Source organism: Fringilla coelebs (genome assembly GCF_963513975.1).
Source record: "Fringilla coelebs genome assembly, chromosome: 13".
NCBI classification, from domain to species: domain Eukaryota; kingdom Metazoa; phylum Chordata; class Aves; order Passeriformes; family Fringillidae; genus Fringilla; species Fringilla coelebs.
Genome location: NC_140039.1, coordinates 8,866,576 through 8,885,259, shown reverse-complemented (window position 1 = coordinate 8,885,259; position 18,684 = coordinate 8,866,576). Strand labels below are relative to the sequence as shown.

The 18,684-nt window shown below is 39.0% G+C and overlaps 1 protein-coding gene across 1 annotated transcript in view; it reads right to left on the bottom strand.

The window, feature by feature from the left end:
- Positions 1–4,829: 4,829 nt before the first annotated feature.
- CACNA1D (calcium voltage-gated channel subunit alpha1 D) overlaps positions 4,830–18,684 on the bottom strand; it is a gene marked incomplete at both ends in the record, with an annotated part of 162,208 nt that continues 148,353 nt past the window's right edge. The window contains 8 exons of the mRNA XM_084214320.1: positions 4,830–5,123; positions 6,564–6,884; positions 7,562–7,683; positions 10,325–10,488; positions 11,385–11,534; positions 12,406–12,432; positions 12,727–13,091; positions 14,601–14,717. Coding sequence (XP_084070446.1) covers positions 4,830–5,123; positions 6,564–6,884; positions 7,562–7,683; positions 10,325–10,488; positions 11,385–11,534; positions 12,406–12,432; positions 12,727–13,091; positions 14,601–14,717 — 1,560 coding nt within the window. The remainder of the gene's footprint in view (positions 5,124–6,563; positions 6,885–7,561; positions 7,684–10,324; positions 10,489–11,384; positions 11,535–12,405; positions 12,433–12,726; positions 13,092–14,600; positions 14,718–18,684) is intronic.

The window sequence follows — 18,684 nt, the reverse complement described above, 5'->3', positions numbered from 1 at the left end:
TGACTGGAAGCTCTGCTGAAGGAAAGGACTTAATTCCTTAGAGCATCTGCATAAACACAAACAAACCCACTGAAGATGGAAGACAACAGCAGTGAACTGCTCCAAAGAGAGACAGGTAAACCCTTTCTATGTATGGGATGCAGTCTTTTGAAATGAGGGGAGGAACATTTCACATCTCAGGTGATTGATTAGCTGAGGTAAGGAGACAATTCCTCTGGTGAACTGTTTGAGAAAAGCATGGGCTGTGTATTATGTACCTCCTCATGGCAAATAATTCTTTCTCAGCACTTATGCTTGTGAGATTTTTCTTTAAGGGTATTCAGTAAGTTCTAGTGTCATTTGGAATACAATCAGGATATTTTAAGTTATATATACTGGTGAAACTTACCACAGTTCTGTGCAGCTGAGAAGGGAGGCAGTTTGGCAAGATGAGACACTGAAATTCCTGCATTTGCAGATTTACAATGTGGATTTCCACTCCAGGCATGCAAGACGGGAATTGTTATTATGCAACTGCAGAGGATTAACTAGCCACTGGCTTACACAACTCACCACTGAACATGCACAGACCTCTCTGCTGTTATGCCAAGCTCTAAAACAAGGAGTAAATAGCAAGGTTAGGGATCCATGTGACTTATACTCATTGCTGCACTGAGAAATCAGATAATCAGGCACTTCTTCTGAAACATAATCTTTTCTTGCAGTTCTACCCATCCACAGACATCTTGCAGATTCCTCTCCTTCTAAACACTTAAACATCACTGCTGTGAGCTGCAGCTGCTTTACTAATTCCAGCCTCACTGCTGTAGAACACTGAGGCTCCCTCATGAGATTCCTGTGATGCAGTGCTGAAGGGTTTTTGCCCTGGGGAAATCTTTAAGTAGCACCAATTTACCATTAATTTGTCCTCTGTTGTACCTGGCTGCTGATATTGAATTCTTGTTAAAAATTGTTCTGACTTCCAGCAGAGTCAAGTCTGCTAAAGGGCTCTTAGAACAGGTCTGGGTTATTCTGACATATCCTGTGGAGCACTGGCAGTCTCACAGCTACAATTAACCATCTTTTACACCTTACTGGACTGCAGAACACAGGTTGTACTTCCACAGTTAAACCTAGTTAACAAAACAATACAATGTGATTATTCCCAATTCTACCCAGATATAAATTCTATAAATATGCAGATAATATATTATGTGCTCAATACCAGTTAACTGTAAAAGCTGTTTAATTCAAGAATTACTAGACCTGCCAGCATGCCTTGGACCAGCAATGATACTGCAAGAGAGAACACCAGCATCTCCTTGGAAATGGCTTGCTGCAGATGCTCCAGGCAGTTGGAGGTCTCTGGCTGGGGACAATGAGATTAAGAAAGAAAAGTGACCAAAACCATTTCTTTTGTACACCCATTTCAGCTCAAGTTGTTTCAGGATGAGAAGTGCTTTTAAAAGCAGCACAATATAGCAGTTTTTGTAAAATTGCATTGTATTCAATTGATGTAAGATTTTGTACACCACAACCTTAAAGTCCTTGCCAAGTGCCCACTGTCAGTTAGTCTACAACCAAATTAGGCAGTGACAGGAACCTTGGAAAAGTGAGCTTGGAATATGCATTTTCTATAAAATAAATGTAAAAATGGATTTTGAGGAATAACAAAAGCATAAATATATTAAATTATAGAAAATATAGATATATCTTACATCATTAAATAATAATAAAAAGTAATTAAATACTTTTTATATTATAGTTAAAATGAAGAGGGAGAACACAAGCATATCTTATTACATTATTACAATTTTTAGTTTCAATTCTTCTGTCAGCCAAGCTCCAGAAAAAGACACTGTTCAAATATGAATATATGTTATAGATTCACTTTTTCAGTGAATTTACGTCACTGTAGAATACTTACCAGTGTTTAATTATTTACTAGTATATCCTCTCATTAAATACATATATAAACAAATTTGGAGTCTCATAAATGATGATTTAATGGTTGAGAGAACTTCTAGGTTTTTGGTACTAATTACTATGATTGGTAGTATTTTAAGGGTGCCAATTACCATGTAATTATGCATATATTGATTACTTGTTACCAAGTATTTCTGTAGTAAAACCAAACAAGTATTCTTTGAATCTTATAGAAATGTTCTCCCCTAAGCCAATAACTACATAGAATATGGTCTGCAACTAAATTTCCTTAATTGTTTATTTTTGCAAACAGCTCTCTCATAAAATTTCTTATCTGCCTTAAAGAGTCTCTCATCACACTATTAAAGGCTGAGGACAAAGAGCATGAAAACACAGTGAGGTCAGCATATTGTTTTCTGTCTCTTTGGAGAAATCACTAATTAAAAATCCTGTCACTCTGCTCAATCTGCCAAACCTGATGTGCTATCAAATGTCCATGCTGGACAAAATACAATTCTGATATTTTTTTTTCTCCTTTTTTTAAAAAAAGTTTAACATCAATTGCCTTGAAGGTGGTTGTCAGAAGTGGCTTTACCACAGTAGGTAAAGTCTACTCATTGTTACTTCACAGGGACAGCTCCATTTTGGCCTCCCAGATTTTGTTTCTGTGAGCTGAGAAAGAGTAACAAAGTGAGTATTGCTGGGTAACCTTCCCAAGAGCTTCCCAAGACAGCATGGAAATTTATTTTGATGTTTCAGGTTATTTTAGTCAAATGTTCCTAATAATTTCCATAGGTCTGTCTCTGGAGGAGTAGTAATCCCTTTTGCACATGAATACTCTGTTTTATTTATTTGTGGTTACCAGCAAGCATTCATAAAAGACTTGCATGATGTGACACTGCAGACTGATACCCTATTCCACACATTCCCTCCTGTTCTTATAACATTGCAAATTGAATTTAACCTTTGGAACTTCTTGGTGAAAAAATATTAGTAAAAGGACTCCCAGGTATAATAAAATTATTACACAGTTTTATTTTGAAGAACATTTTGCATTTGTTTTAATACAAAATGATGTAGGTCAAGAAATAATTTACAAACCTTTAAGTTCTTATCCTGGCATTTGAAATAAGAACGATTTCAGAGGAAGTCTGTAAGCTATTCATAGGAAACTGTCATTATGTACAAAATGTTTATTGACATGTTTTAAACATCACATTTGTAAAAATGTGAACTGGATTGCTATCTAGCATAGGAACTACAGGTAAAACCTGATAAGATAACTTGTTAGAACAAGTCATTGTTATCCAGTGCTAACAAAATAGACAGTAGCTTTCAGGGTGTTTTAATTATCCTCCAAGGTCATTTCAGCCTCAAAGACATTTCAGGGTTTTACTGCATTGTGAACAATATCGAAGCCCTCTCTTGATTGCATAAAAATAAATCTTTGAAATAGTACACGTTGAACAACAGAAAGGTAGAGGCAATAAAATAATATATTTTTTTAATCAAGGTTTTTGGTTCTGTGTAGAATCATACTATCAGATTTCTTCTCTTTCCAAGCAGAGAAAGTAGTACTGAAGTAAAGCATTTTCATTTACCTGTGAAGTATTTTCTGCCTCAGATATTTTCTGTGTCAATTTAGGGTATGTAGGTATTACACTTTGTCAAAACCAATTTTCTGACCAGGAACACCTTGGCATGAACTTGCCAAGGTTTGGGGTTTTTTGTGTGGGGTTATTACAAAAATAAAATTAGAGCTTACTTTTCAGTCAAAAAAAAAAAAAAAAAAAAGGAAATTACTTTAAATTTTTAACCTTTCCAAGTATAAGACTGAGTAGTCAGTGGTGCATCCCTTTTGCAGAGAGATTCTTTTGACTTAATTATTTTTAAAAAATCTGATCTGTTGCCAAGTTCACACTTGACACTTTATCCCAAAAAGAGATTTACACTGAGAGGTGGCTCTATTTAAATATTTATGCTATAGATCTATATATTCCAAGTAAAAATACTTCTATCTAGAATTCTGTGGAGAGTTACAATAATTAGGGTCCATAAATATTGCTGCAGTTCAATTACGGTACAATAATTACAAAATATAGAACATCTCTTTACAAATACAAATCATTGTATATTACAATTAATTTACAATATTTTCTACTATATAATTTTTAGCAAACTATCTTATCTAATTCTACTATAACCTGGTTGCAAGTGCATTAGTAAGAATGCAATTATTCCAGTATATTTTGCCCTTAACATGATAGTCATAAAACAGACCATCTGAATGATATTTTCCTATGTAAACTGGTGTTACATATGATGATTATTCTTTATATAACTTCTTTTTCCAACGATCTCTAACAGGTAGAGCATGACAAATTGTATTTTAGAAGAGCATTAAGAAAAGAAATCAGGAGGCAAGTTTGAAAACAATGTTAGAATGGATATGCAATGGGTAGCTGATATGCTTTGAGCACTGAGGTAATGACATTACTGGTTGTCATCACTCATCTCATGTTGCTGTTTCCCACACAATCCTGTGCCAGCCCTATAGACACATTGTCACCGACAAAATCCTGCTCTACTAGGAAGGACAGCAGCACAAGGTTGAAAGACAGGCAAGATATTACACCTCAGAATCCTGCTCTAGCCCTCAAAAAACTGATTGTCACAATCTGCTTGGTTTCAAAAGAACCTCATTCCTACAGAGGAACTGAAGATTCCGTGGGAGGAGACTTGACCTACTGCAGCTCTGTTCACGTTTCGGCAACCTGGAGATAATAAATTTATTAGTTATGGCTTCCTTGAGGTGCGACATCACTCACACAAAACTTGGGTTGGTTATTCACTCCAGCTAGTGCCTAGCGTCTTGAAACTAGGAGGCACTTTTTCTGTGATTAGAACATTTCCCTTGCTAAATACTATAAGCTTGTAATGCATATCATTTCATCAGCTAAGTCTTCTTCGTATCGTCCCGTTTCCGGCTCTTCGTCGCTGTAGCCAGGACCAAAATCTTGAAGTTCATAATCTTGTCTGCTTAAAATTGGAAACATATCCCCGTTGGTCCCATTGCTGATATTCCCATTGAGGAGGTTACTTGCTGCACTCTCCATCTCATCTATAGTCATGTCACAGGCGTCAGCAATCTCGTGTTTTGTAGCCGAAACAAATTTAGGGTCCTTTGCATACCTTCCTAGGCCTTCAGATATAAGTACCTGGCAGAGGGAGGGGAGAGAGTGAGAATTTCAGTGGAATTACAGAACAACAGACAGATCATAGCATTGCTCATTGATGAAAGCACCAGAAACCCCATGCTGAATCACTGGAGCAACCCGCAGCCAAACTGTACAGGTAAATAACAATTAGATCACAATGAAAAGTCTCCGAAGAACACCATGATGTGCTATAATGTAAGTGGTGCTGTTGTACATCTGGCACTTCTCCTTAGAGATCTGGCAGTAATCTTTGCTGAACATCAATCAGCAGGCTGATACACTAAAGACAACAGCTAATACATCTCAGATGCTGCAGTTAGACCAATGCAGAATTTTATAAGTTCTTGGTACTTTAGAGTACATGGAAAAAAGATGTTGAATTCCCATTGGCAAAAGCCTAACAAAATGTGTTGTATAAATTATAATGGAAAGGAAGTGATGGATGGAAGCTACAACATTAATTAAGAAACGCTTCACACACTTTAACTTCAAATCTTTTTTAATATAAAAGGGAATTCTTAGCATTCTTTAGTACACCTACAAATCAATCCTTGCAGTTGTTATTCTCCTCTCTGCATTTAATACACTGATTCATAGAGTTTTTGATCTTTTATTCAGATTACTGAAAAAATGGGGATTTATTTCTATAGAAACAACAGAGAGAACAGGCATATACATCATCTCTTCCTTATTGCCATTTGTGGAAGGACACTTCAGAACTGATGCTCATCTAAAAAACTTAAATTTCAAAATTCTTAAGTATCTTTAGTTCTCTGATTAATCTCTCACTAATGTGAAGATCTGGATTCAGTAGAAATCCTTTATTACATGACAGTTATGAGTTTTAGGTAATGAGTCCCCTCTTTACCTAAAACCAGTTTGTGGCTATAAAACTAAAAATCCATTTTCAGAGAGCTGATGTGAACTTGATGCCTTGTGAAGGCAGACTTAGAACAGAGACAAGATGGAGCTATAGAATAAAGTAGGTATTTATTAGAAGGCTGCAACGGATCCACCTTGGGCAACACCAGAGCCCATCAAGGGCTACACCCAAGATGAACCAAAAATGGTCACGAAATGGACGACTGGCCATAAGGTCTCTCACTTTTATAAGTTTTGGTCCATTAGAATATTGGAGTTAATTATCTGATTATAGATTTAGCTTATGAAGTCCCATCCTTCTTGTTTTCTCTCTTCAGACCATGTTGTCTATGCTCTTGGGCCTGAGATATGGGCCAGTTGTCCTTGGTCCCCAGCTAGAGAAGGAACTGTTTTGTCTCCCTACTCTGTGAAGAGAGCTGACTATCTCCTAATATGAAGCTCAGACCCACGCACTAAAGCAGTACAGAATCTAAAAAACATAAAAGCTATACCCTGAGGCATCACAGCTAACTCTGTGCTTTGAAGAGTTAACCCAAAGCTGCCCGGAGGGGCACTCACCGCCTCCACCAGGCTGTCGGCGCTGCGCTGCTTGTCGCTGTGCTTGTGCCGCAGGTCGTTGGGCACGGTCAGGCTGGCCGGGGTGAAGGTCCTGTAGGAGATGTCGGGGTCATCCGTGTACCAGGAGCTCCTGTGCAGGGAGGGCAGGCTGCCGTTCATGTGCTCGGTGGAGTCAGCCCTGTCCACCTGGATCAGAGGGGTGTAATAGGGGGAACGCTCCCTGTTGGGAGGGGTGGCGGGCGGGGTGGCCCAGGAGCGCGTGGAGCGGCTCGGTGAGTGTTTGTGGGCTTTGCTGGAATCCAGACCTGCCACAGCCATCACCTGGCAAAGGGAAGCGTTTTGGAAATTAGTGATTTCAAATGCTCGGTCATACTCACTTCTCACTTCAGCAGCGAGCTCAAACCAATTTCTCAGGCAGCAGCCATGCAAAGTTAACATTTTCTGATGTGCAATAGACGAACAGGACTGAAATTGGTAAATTGAATCAACAAAATGGTATTTTTTCCATTTTACTCATATCACAAAATCTTTTTGAATATATTGATATATTAAATATATAAATAAAAATCAATTAATTAATTAATTAAAGAAAACAAAATATAGAAACATTCCTTCTGTCCAGGACCGGATAGGAAGCTGTCAGCATTTTCCAAGCTGGTCACTGAGCCTCAGAAGATGTCTGAGTTGTGCTTGCAAATTGTCATGAATGGAGTTGAGATAGGCAAACATTAACAGACAGCTGCTGTATTATGCAGTCCTGGTCAAAATTTAGGGCACGGTGACTCTTTGTGAACACTCAGAGTCCAAGGGGCAGGCTGCTCACTCTGTGCTTTGTACAAGGTCAATGTTTCAGATGACTTGGGTCTAACAATGAATACCCCAGTGCTGCTGCAAATGAATACCCCAGTGCTGCTGCAAACACCACTGAAGGTCAGGAGTGCAATGCAGAGGCTGGAAAGATGTAATCCACTGTGGGATGAGGGAGAGTTTGACTTTACCTGCTGCTGCATTAAGTGAAGTGGCAAAGCCGTGCGATGGTGGAAATTAGGAGAGAGCGGGATGTCGTCCTGGCTACTTTGTCGGCGGAGGCATTCGAAGTTAAAGGAAGATCGTCTGTGTGCTACAGGGAAACCATAACTCATTAGAAAAACAAAGCATTTTTCCTCAAAGTCTATCATTTCCAGAATTCCAGGATGAGTGAGCTACGATACAAATTAAAACAGATCCTCCAGTAAGAAACAAGTTGTGCTAATAGAAGCAAGTGGTGAGTTACAAGATAAAGGACAGATTAACCAAATAAGGAAAAGCAGTCCAAGGTGGAAATCACAAAAGCAACCTAACATGACAGAACTGGAAGCAGCTGTTTCAGCAAACAAGCTTCTCTGATGCAGCTGATTGGCTCAGACTCCCAGCTGCAGAGTTTTGCCATAATCTGCTGTGACTTTCTTCTTTCCTCCCCATGGCTTCAAGCTCTTGATTCTAATAAACCAGATTTCCCATAGGAAATATGAAATCTCCTGTTCCTTGGAAGCAATATGCAATATATAAAACTATATCCAAGTCAACTCACGTTGTCAATTCCTTGTGTTTATTCTGTTGCTTAGGACAGCAATCATCTACAGTCTCTGCTGTTATGTGCAGAAAGGAAAATGTGGAAATCTGAACTGAATCAAGATGTTTGGCTGATGTGGAGATGTTTCAGCTGACCTTGTTGAAAGCCTCCAGAATAATGGGAGCATGTGGGTATCATTCCTCTGTGCCAGCTTCAGTGCTAAACTGCAGCTGGAATCCAGATCCACCCTCACAGCTGCAAGCACTGGAGTGGGACACTGAAGAGAACCTGGCTGTACCAAGTTAAGTGCCATGGAGTTATGGCACCACACACTTATCATCAGACACTTCAGGCTGGATATTAACAAAGAGCCACTGAACTAAAACAGGCGCCTTCACGAGGTCATTCTGTCCAACTAAAGCAAACTTTGTCTCTCTCCCTTGTCTCTATGGCAAATCCAAATACAGGGATGTGAGCCTTAGCTCCTAATCCTAAATGTGCCAGTACCAAAATATATAAGTGACCCAAAAAGTCCCTTCATCCAAAACAAGGCACTTCTTTGCACGTGCTTCTCTGCCAAGAACAGGCTGAAGGAAAATCTCAGTCATTCCTCAGTGCACTTCTGGAAGCTGCTCAAACACTGTGGAGATGAGTTTGGTATGGAAGCATCCAGAAAGCTTGACACAGAGCTCAATTTACTGACAGCAGTACTCAGCCAAGGCACTGGATGCTATGTTCACTTGGAGTGAATCAGATGCTAGCAGGAACTGTTTAGTGCAATGTTGCATGTCCTTTTTTTTTTTTTTTGCTTTTTTCTTTATTCATGTGTGACAATCAAGGCTTCATTCCCAGGCCAAACAGCCCATACACTACTTACAAATAAGAGATTTGAGATTCTTTTAAAATCTGCTCAGATACTGAGCCACTAAAATCTCTCAACTCTTTTCCTGAATATAAAATAAATGGGTATGACAGGAGGTCTGACACGGATTGCTCTTATGACATTACATTGGTGAAAGTCAAGGACTTCCTAAATTACCCTTTGCAACTTTGATCAGAACTATGTCCTCTTATCCTAGGATATCAAATAATCTTATCTAGTACCTTAATCTAGTTTCCTGTAGATGAGATAAAAAGTATAATTTCCTCTAAATAAATGCCAAACACTGTCATTAAAACTTTATCTCTAAGACTGCAGTTAGAGGAAACCTTTAACCCTCCACTCAAAACATTTTCATGGGCAGACCCAGGACAACTTTTATATGAAATTTTTTCTCCTGCAATCTGTGGAGTGGATATACAAAGCAACTTTGGCTTAAAATTCCTCTGCTATCAGAGAGGCTTTAGAAAGATGTACAGGGGCCTCCTTTCAAGTCTCTCCTTCATCTGATGTGTTTCCCTTCTGCTACTGAAAGACAGACAACAGCTTTTTGTACCCTTCACTATTGTTCAGCTGAGTTATTCACTCTCTGTGGTGCAAGACTCATTCTGCCCCTTACCCCCTGAGGACAGAAAGCCAAAAAGCAGAGAGCATTGCCAGTCTTATAAGGAGATGAGTGCCTAAAGTGTAGATCCAGTGCTGGCAGTATTGCTGGAGAATGCTACCTTTATTATATAAAAATATATTTTGCTGCTGCCTTTTACCACAGCTTTCTGTAGCTTTAAACAGCCTGAGACTGCAGCTCAGATATAAAATTATCTCAATACACTTGATAATCTCTGAGACAAGAAAAAGCCTTAAAATGAGGTTGTTTTTGGACTCAGAGGTCAAAGACCAAACCCAAGAATTCTGAGTCTGTGCCTAGTTTCATCAGAGGATTAGCACTGCTAATCTCTGCAGTATGGCCTGGAACATACCAAGACAGGATTGCAAGATAAGAACCATGACATCTTGTAGAAATGCATATAAAGCAATATTGTTCTTGAGATAAGGAAAAACCAAGGGATAGATATAAGAGAAGAAATGAAAATCAAAGAATCAGGAAAAAACATCTGTTGACAATGCTAATTCTATCTACAAGTTCTCCCTCAGAAGAAACACAGAATTTTAAGCACTGTTCCTGAGACAGCAGAATAAAGTACCAATATCAATCTGAAATAAGATGCTTAAAATCTAAGTTTAAAAAAAAAATCCTTCTTAAACTGGAATCAGTCAGAATGCATTTGAATTATTTCAGATTTGCAAAGCAATTGTCCTTAATGTACTTACGTGGTGGTGTTGGAGGTAGCAGCCGTCTCCTAGGAGATCTTTTTGTATCATAACAGATCTGTGAATCATCTTCCTCAAAAAAACCATGTGGGTGATGGTAACCTTTTGGTCTCTCAAAATCTGATTCATGGCAGTGATATCTACAGTGATAATCATATCTATGCCTGCATTTAAAAAAAAAATAAAGAACATATTCTTTCAGTGAGTTTTTCATTTCCTTCTAAAAGATTTTCAAGTCTACTCTTTCTCCAGCAAGAGAATTAAACACTGCATTCTGTAATTGCACAATTCAGTTTCTGCAGGATTTTGAGAGGGCATATACTTCTCTACTACGTCAATTCTCAGGTTAAATTTTTAATCATATTGTATTTTCAATGAATTTATTCTTACCAGTACAGGCAAAAATGTAAGATCTCAGTTGCACACTGCTTTAAAAAATAAAATAATACTCTCTTCTACTCCTGCCATGCTCTCTTGAGAGCCCTGGGTAAGGTGCAGAGCACAGGAGCTCAGAATGGATTTAAGCCTCTTTCATTCTGGATATTCTCATGTTTAAAATCATATCTTGAAAGGGTGTTACTTGATGCTGACTATCATACAAAAAAAAAAAGTGACCTGAGAATTCTGTAAAATTTAGCTTTCATGCAAATCACTGGGATGCATGATCTGGATCTTGCCAGAATTCAGCCAGTGAATGTAGCCCATTTAGCAGGAGAAGGAGGAGGAGAATTAAGCATGTCTGGCACTTGAGCATATCCACTTATGGATCTAAGGTAAAATGGCAATAAATTCCTCTACTCCTGAGCTGGACTTGAACATATTTTTTTAAATGGACAGAAGCAGAGATTATTTTTGAGATGCTACTGAATGTAGTCAGTAGAAGGGAAAGATTCCATCTTTGGAATACTCTCCCCCTCATCAGCTCCCATTCCTGCAGTTGTGGAGTATTAATTTCATTAGAGAATTCGCAGTGTGAACGTGCTTAGTGAGCCCTTTACATCTATGTACATAAAATACCAAAATATTTTTGCACCCTATTTTATTTAACAAGCACCCTCACCTGTTTCCAGACAACATACTGTCATCTTCATAATATTCCTCTCCACTGTAATACTCCTGCTCTCCCAGATAATGATCATCATTGCAGTAGTCTTGCACCTCGTGTTCCTCCCGGCGAATGGTCGGCCGGCGCCCATCACCAGTGTCAGACCTGGAAGCAGCCACCAAACAGAAATTTTTATTCTATTTATATCAATATCTATATTGTTTATAATGTTCTTATAATTCTTTTAATGTTCTTCAAAGAGGAGAAGAAAAAGACAAGCATTAACAGCACTCTAGTTCAGGATGTGGTGTTACAGTTCAGAACATGAATGATGGATCTGTTTCTTAAAGATGGCCTTCGTTTATTTCCTTCTGGTACAATAGAAAAGCAATAAAAAGATGCTCAATGAAATCAAATACATTCAAGGCTTTTTATATGATATACATTGTCATTTGGAAAAACACAGGCTCCCTCCAATGCCTGAAGTTTGCCAAATGGCTCAAATATTAAGTTCTCGCTGAGTTATTCAAAAAGAAATCTGAAATGGGTATGCAAATTTAGATATTAAAACCACTACTGAGCATCCATTTACCAATGCACTTTAATTAAAACAATAGATTTTATGTTTTAGGAAGTGCCTTGGAAAATAATTAGACAGAAGATCAGGAAAGATTTTGGGTTCCCCATAAAAGGAACTGTACACATTAACATCTATCAAAGCTAACACCAGTGGTTTTTCCAGTCTTGGTAAGTCAATTTTTAACAAGGGCTACAATCAGGTGTGATCTTTAGCATGTTGAAAACTGCAGAAACCTGCCTGGACTTTCAAAAGGGCTTAAATAATTTTGAACTTTAACAAAAGTTTGTCCTTTTAGACAGGCAATAAAAAAATAGAATTAAAAATTATCACTTAAGTTACTGAGCATATGCATTGTTATACAGTTAATTTAGAAAATAATAGGAAAGGAGAGGAAAAAAAAATAAAGAAGAAAAACTCCCTGTCCTCTTCAATTATATCAGAACAATATCAACTCACCTAATATATGTTTCATAGTAGCGTGTTCTATCCAGGTAGGCCACAAAAACGAGAAAAACATTTTAAGAACAAGTCATTTAGAGAAACTCTTTGGTGATTACAATGTCTGTGCTGTAACTCATGATTTCACTTTAAAGAAGACTGCTCCTTTCAAACCCCAGTGAGGCTTTATGCATTTCCCATTCATCAGAGCTAGATGTTAAATATACCTCACACATCAGCAGGCAACAGAAATGAAGATTCAAATTAATTTCACTTAGTTTAAGTTTCCTATAGTGTATCCATAAATTTATTTAAAAACAAAGGCATATTTAAGTTTACCTCCTGCTGCTTGGCCTTCTTCTCTTCTCGTGGTCAGTCCTGGCGTGTGAGCGGTAACCGTTCTCAGATCGGTGCTCACGATTCCCAAAGCTTGGGTGTTTTCCATGGACTTTGGACACGTTGGCATTATTGAGATTGGCATTTGTTGAGTTAGGAACGTGCTTTCCTACCGAGTTGTGGTGATGGTGGTTGTGGTAGACAGAGTTTCCTGCCTGATGGTACATGTTTTTCTCAGTATCGCTCGCGGAGGGGATTGAAGGCCGCTGGACGTGCAGGGGACGGTGTGTGGTGTTGATTTGCTGAAATGAATCTCGTCTGTCACTGCTAATGTGGTTTATGTGGTTGCCAAAGAGGGCACCATTCCTCTGGTTTAGGGGAAGAGAAAGAAAGAATTATATCAGATACCTTAACAGAACACACTCTTGACAGTGACAACTTACTTTTCTCTCCTACATGCATAGAAAAGTAGCAATTCAAGTAACCTGTGATTTTTCTTTCTAATTTTATGATGCTTCAGATGGGATCTCCTGAAGTGACAGAGATGTGATTGTGGTGATGACAATATTGTATTTCAGAGTCAAATCAACAGTATGCTGTGATCATTATTCTTTTCCACACAAGTAAAAGTGACATATCCAGCTTTCTCCACATTTTATTACGCAGGAGAAACCTAGATTCCCATAAATGAACATGCACCAGCTTCCTCAGAAAGAGATGTGTTTGCTTAATTTTTGGGAAGGTTTTGGTGGAGTTCTGTGCTGCTCTCCCAGGGCAGGGGTTTGCAGCGGGTGTCACTCAGACAGGATGGAGTGCCATGCAACAGCTTGCAAGCAAATCCCAGGGAGGGAACATTCAGCTCCAGTGCTTCCATTCTTTCTTCTCGCAGAGGTACAAGAAAGAGTTTCTGTTTATCAGCCCTGAGGGTGGGATGGATGGTGAAAGAGAGGATGAGGTGCTAAGGTATGGCTGTGACATGCAGCTGTCTTGGACACCTGACCCAGGTTAGGGAGCCTCCCTGTCTAGCCAGGTGTGGGTCCTGGATGACAGCAGCCTGAGTTGCAGCTCAATCTAGAGAAGACAGGAGGTAATGATGGTTGGCAGAGAAATGCATCTACTGATGGCAGCTGAGGCACTGTCTCCAGTGCCACATCCTCCTTTTTGCAAAGGACGGTAGCAAGCTATGGGGCTTCTGCTGTAATTCCTGCAGAAGCATGGTTTTACATCTGCTTCTTCTGAAATGCTTGGGAAAAAATAAGTTTTCTTGCTGGCTGACAAATGGTTTGCAGACTGCCTCTGATTATAACACCAAATTTACATGTTCACCATTTAGGACTAAGTGGCATAAACAGGAAACCTAATCTTTTTTCTGACTGATTCTTATTGCTATCCCTCATGGGATTGGAAATGGCATTTTATTTAGCTGATCTCTGTGTAATCCCATGTATTCATTTTAAATACACAGCTCCGTGTCTGTTGTGGTTTGCTTGCATAGGCTTTCATTCTCTTCTTCCTATCTACCACTGCAGAGGTTAAAACCAGTTTCAACCTTGCCACTATCAAAATCTGAGATGGCAAGGTTCATACCTTTTGATAGGATTTGCTTAAGGAAAAAAAAAGGATTTATGAGAAAGGATTAGGGGCAGGAGAAGCACCCTGCAGGAACTGCTTCCTAAACTTATGAAGAAATGCAAGAGTCCTGATACTACCATTTTTATAGATTTGTACATAAAGTATACTTATTTATAAAATATTTATATTTTCTGGTTTGAGGGGTTTAAAAGTATTACTATGTTATTCCATATTCAAGGACAATGTCATTCTTTACTCTCATATTATACAAAAAAACAATTCACATGGTTGTGTTCTGACATTACTTTATAAACATCTTCCTCCTCCTCTGGATTGTTTTCCTCTGGTTCATCATCTTGCAAGTCACAGGAAATAGCTCGGCGTATTTCTGGGCCAATATCATGAAGTGTCCTTAGTCCTGCCTAAATCAATGACAACACCATAATACATTAGGAATGCAAATTCTTTTTTGCTCTTTAATTACTGGTGTTAAAATTATTTTAAAAGACAATTAACAGTTTTTGTATCCTGACATCCGCAGAGGATGCATTCTGCTGTAAGTTCCTTTACTGTTATCAATAAAAAGTTTATATATTCCAGTACCACCCTGGTAGTACTGAGATGATCATGTCTTTATTATCACAGTGTAGATGCTGACTAAAACACCACTGATGTTTATGGGCCCCTATAGAAGAACAATTAATCTTATTAAAAAGTGTAAGTAATCAGCAAGAACTATAATAAAATGCATTTCAATGAGATGTATATTTAATGTTCATACATGTTTGCAGCCTGTGTCAACAAAGGAAACACAAGGAGATCTTTGCTATAGCAACAGCAATTTTAGCAGAGCTCAGATGGAAAAGAAAGCAGTGAAATAATTCCAGCTCATCTGCACTGCACTGTGATTTGCAGATATTTGGTTTAAAGCTTTAGTTTAGGATAGAAAACCATTGGGTTACAGCAGCAGAGACTCAGTGTACACCAGTTCATATTCCTCTCAAGTTTGCTACCACACACAACATTCAGGAAAAGGGATAAAGCTGACACTGTCCAGGACAGTCCTGCACATCAGGGAGGAAAGAGACCCCATAGCCCAGACCAGGAGCTCAGTGCTTTGTGCAGGCCTTGCTTCCAAAGGGAGACATCCTTCCTGATTTAACTCTGCCTGCCATGATCCCAAGCAAGAACCACAATCTCATTCTTCCCAGCAACTTCTTTTATCTCCTCAGGTTCAGAAGAAATCCAAGATGTGTGTGTTTAACCCTTTACTACCACTACACTTACACACTACTAAAAATCCTGCACAGCACCTGGATCAATTTTTGGTTATGATCTAAAAACCTGACGTTCTTTTTTAACATTTTTGAAGGCGATGTGAGGGCTGTCCCAGCACAACACTGACATTGCACGTTACTTGCCCTGAGGTAGCACGAGGATGTGCAGAGAATTTTGTGTTTCAGAGCTGCAGAAGGAGGCAAGAGACCCTGGAGGCCCCCAAACATGGCTTGGTCTCATTCATGCTGTTCCTCACACACTCCCAGGAGCGCACTCAGGACTGCTCAAAACAGAAACAGCTGCTTTGCTGGGGAGAAAAATGGCATTTATGCAGTGTGGGCAATCAGAACCTGGAAAGGGATGAACCAGAAAGCTTTGAACCTTAATGGTGTAGATTTACTACAGGCTCAACTTCAGGTTTCACTCACTCCTGTATTTCCCTTCCTGAAAAAGGTGCCCAACTAATCACATTATCTACATCTATTTGGCAATTCAGTTTTCTTCCTCAGGGATCAACTTTGAGAGTTATGCTATAATTGAACAAGGCTCTTAAAGGCATTCACTAGGGAGTTAATATACAATACTCATTTCATGAATACATTGTGCTTTCTCCCACTTCCTATGCTAATTGCATGGTCAGAACCTCAGCAAGGTTTTGCTAATGTCCTCATTTTGCAAGGTGCTAAAGGAAAGCAAAATTAACACTTTAAGGTACACCTATTCAAGGAGAAGACCAGAGGTTTCTATTGATTTAGCAGAGACAAATGCAGTATTTATGTACTAGAGGACTGCTATTATATTTTGGTTATTTGATTATTATCTAGAAGAGCCACTTGCATTTCACACTCACTTCCTGCTGACTTTAGAGCAAAGATATCTAAAAAGAACAAAAAACCTCAACTGGCTCTTTAACATAAAAATAAAATGAGCTTATGAACAGAACACAACTTGAAAACTGCCAAAATAAAGTAATTAGCATCCAGAAAAATACCTGAATAGACCTACACTACAGCACTGAACATACAACAATAAGATACACACAATAAGAGACACAGCAAAGTCTAGCTTGTCCACAGTTATTCATGTTGGAGAAGCCCATCTCCCAGCCCTGGCTGAGTGTGCTGCTCTACAACTGCACAAAAGCTCTGAGTTTTCTGCCAGCCCAGGCTGCCTTCAAGCTGAGCCCTTCTGTGAACACAGCACTGTCAGAGAGCAGCATCAGACAAAACTCTGACAAAATCTACTAGCTCATACTCCTGTCTTCCAAATTGTGACAAAGCCCCACAAATATATGCCTGGAAGCTGAGAAAAGCCACGTGTTTGACAGCAACGCCCCGAGCAGTAATTTAATTTTGATTACATTTCCAACGGCCTTCTGGCTTACTTCTTGGTGAATTACCTCTCCTTTACTCCAGAGAAAGCAGGCAGCCTTTCTCATCTCATCTCATCTCATCTCTCTCCAGTAAAACTCATTTCCAGGTAACAGAGCTCTTGCATTTACACAGTCAGCAGCGGAAGAAAGAAATCTGGATCACCATATGCAAAGGTATATCTTTATTAAACTGAACCCAGCAGATTTATTCACTCACAGCCAGCACTGAAGCTCTCAAACAACACCAATCTACAGAACTGAAATATTCCTCAGTTTATTTGCTCTAATGAATGAGCTACAACAATTTTGTGAACTCTCTCCTTAAAATGGCTACTCCCACCTACTGTCCCATCTTACCTGGTGCAATCCAACAGCATCATAAGTAATCTAAGAAACATTTTATGGGGAACACCACATCATGAGGCAAATGCTCATGCTGATCTCTCACTGATAGGACAATTTTTCATGAGCTCAGTCAGCTAATCTGACATAAAAACACAGGAATTGGTACTTTTATGTCAGTAGGGAAATCCCTTCTTTGAACCTTAATGAACACTTAATGTCTTCTGCAGAGACTGAGGCAGCATTGACTTTACATTCAAGCACTTCAAAACCAAAGATCTCTAAAACAAGAGAGTGCACACAAACATGAAACCAACTTTCCCCACACCTCTTCTTTGGTTTTCAGGGAAGTGTCCTTCAGATACACATTCCCTACATAGCATTGCACATTTTTGTCTACACAACAAGAACCCTGGTGACAATGTAACACACAAGAGAGCAATGGCAGCACTCCATGTCCTCCATTTGGGAGGTTCTAAAAACTGCTACATTTAAACCAGAGATAAAAACAAAAGCTGAGCAGATGGAGCTTTTCAAAAAAGAGAGCCTGGATAGTGAATTGTCTACCCTTGCCAGAGGTGTGCTTGTTTCTTCTTCACTAGGAGTGCTAAAGTTCTTAGGAGGTGGTTATTGCCCTACCTAGAACTTCATAAGACTTTTATTATATACAGAGATTTCAAGATGTGATGCACTCCTGAAGCATCATGTAATGATGACTTTTTTAAAAAGCCAAATTTGAGTGTTATAGGGGGATTGCTTCCTCACAGTCCTTGAGCATGGCTCTAACTCTTTTCTACAGATTTCACTAGAAGTCTGCAAAAGAAGTTATTTCTTGACCAGACACATGTTTTATGCAAAATTTAATTTTTTAATCCTTCCTTGCTTCATCTTTTATTCCTTGTAGGTGAGAGAAAGATGAGAAGCATCAGTCCAAAGGTTACTCAGCAAAGCAGTGACACATAGAGGGCTGAACAACATAATTACATGAGAAACCCAAGCATGTCTTTAATTAGGCTTTCCCATAAATGCCCAGAATGACTGCAGATGAACGTGGTAATTCTGTGCAGCTGTGCTCTGAAGGCACTACAGCCCCTGCAATGTTTTCTGGATGGCACAAGGCACTGATACCCCAGTGCTGGGTCCTAAATAGCATCTCAAGAGACAACGACTGATGCCCCTGTCTCTGACACACCACTGAGATGACACAGATGTGTTTTCAAAAGCAGAAATAACAGAAATGTAGGAGTTCCTCATCCTCAGTGAGAAAAGATGGCATATGACCAATAACTACCCCTAGACAGGTTATTTAGAGATATGCCTTAAGAGGCTTGAAAGGCACCAAACCATCAAAACATTTGGAAGTTAAACATGTAAACATTTTGAAAAGACTGCTTTTA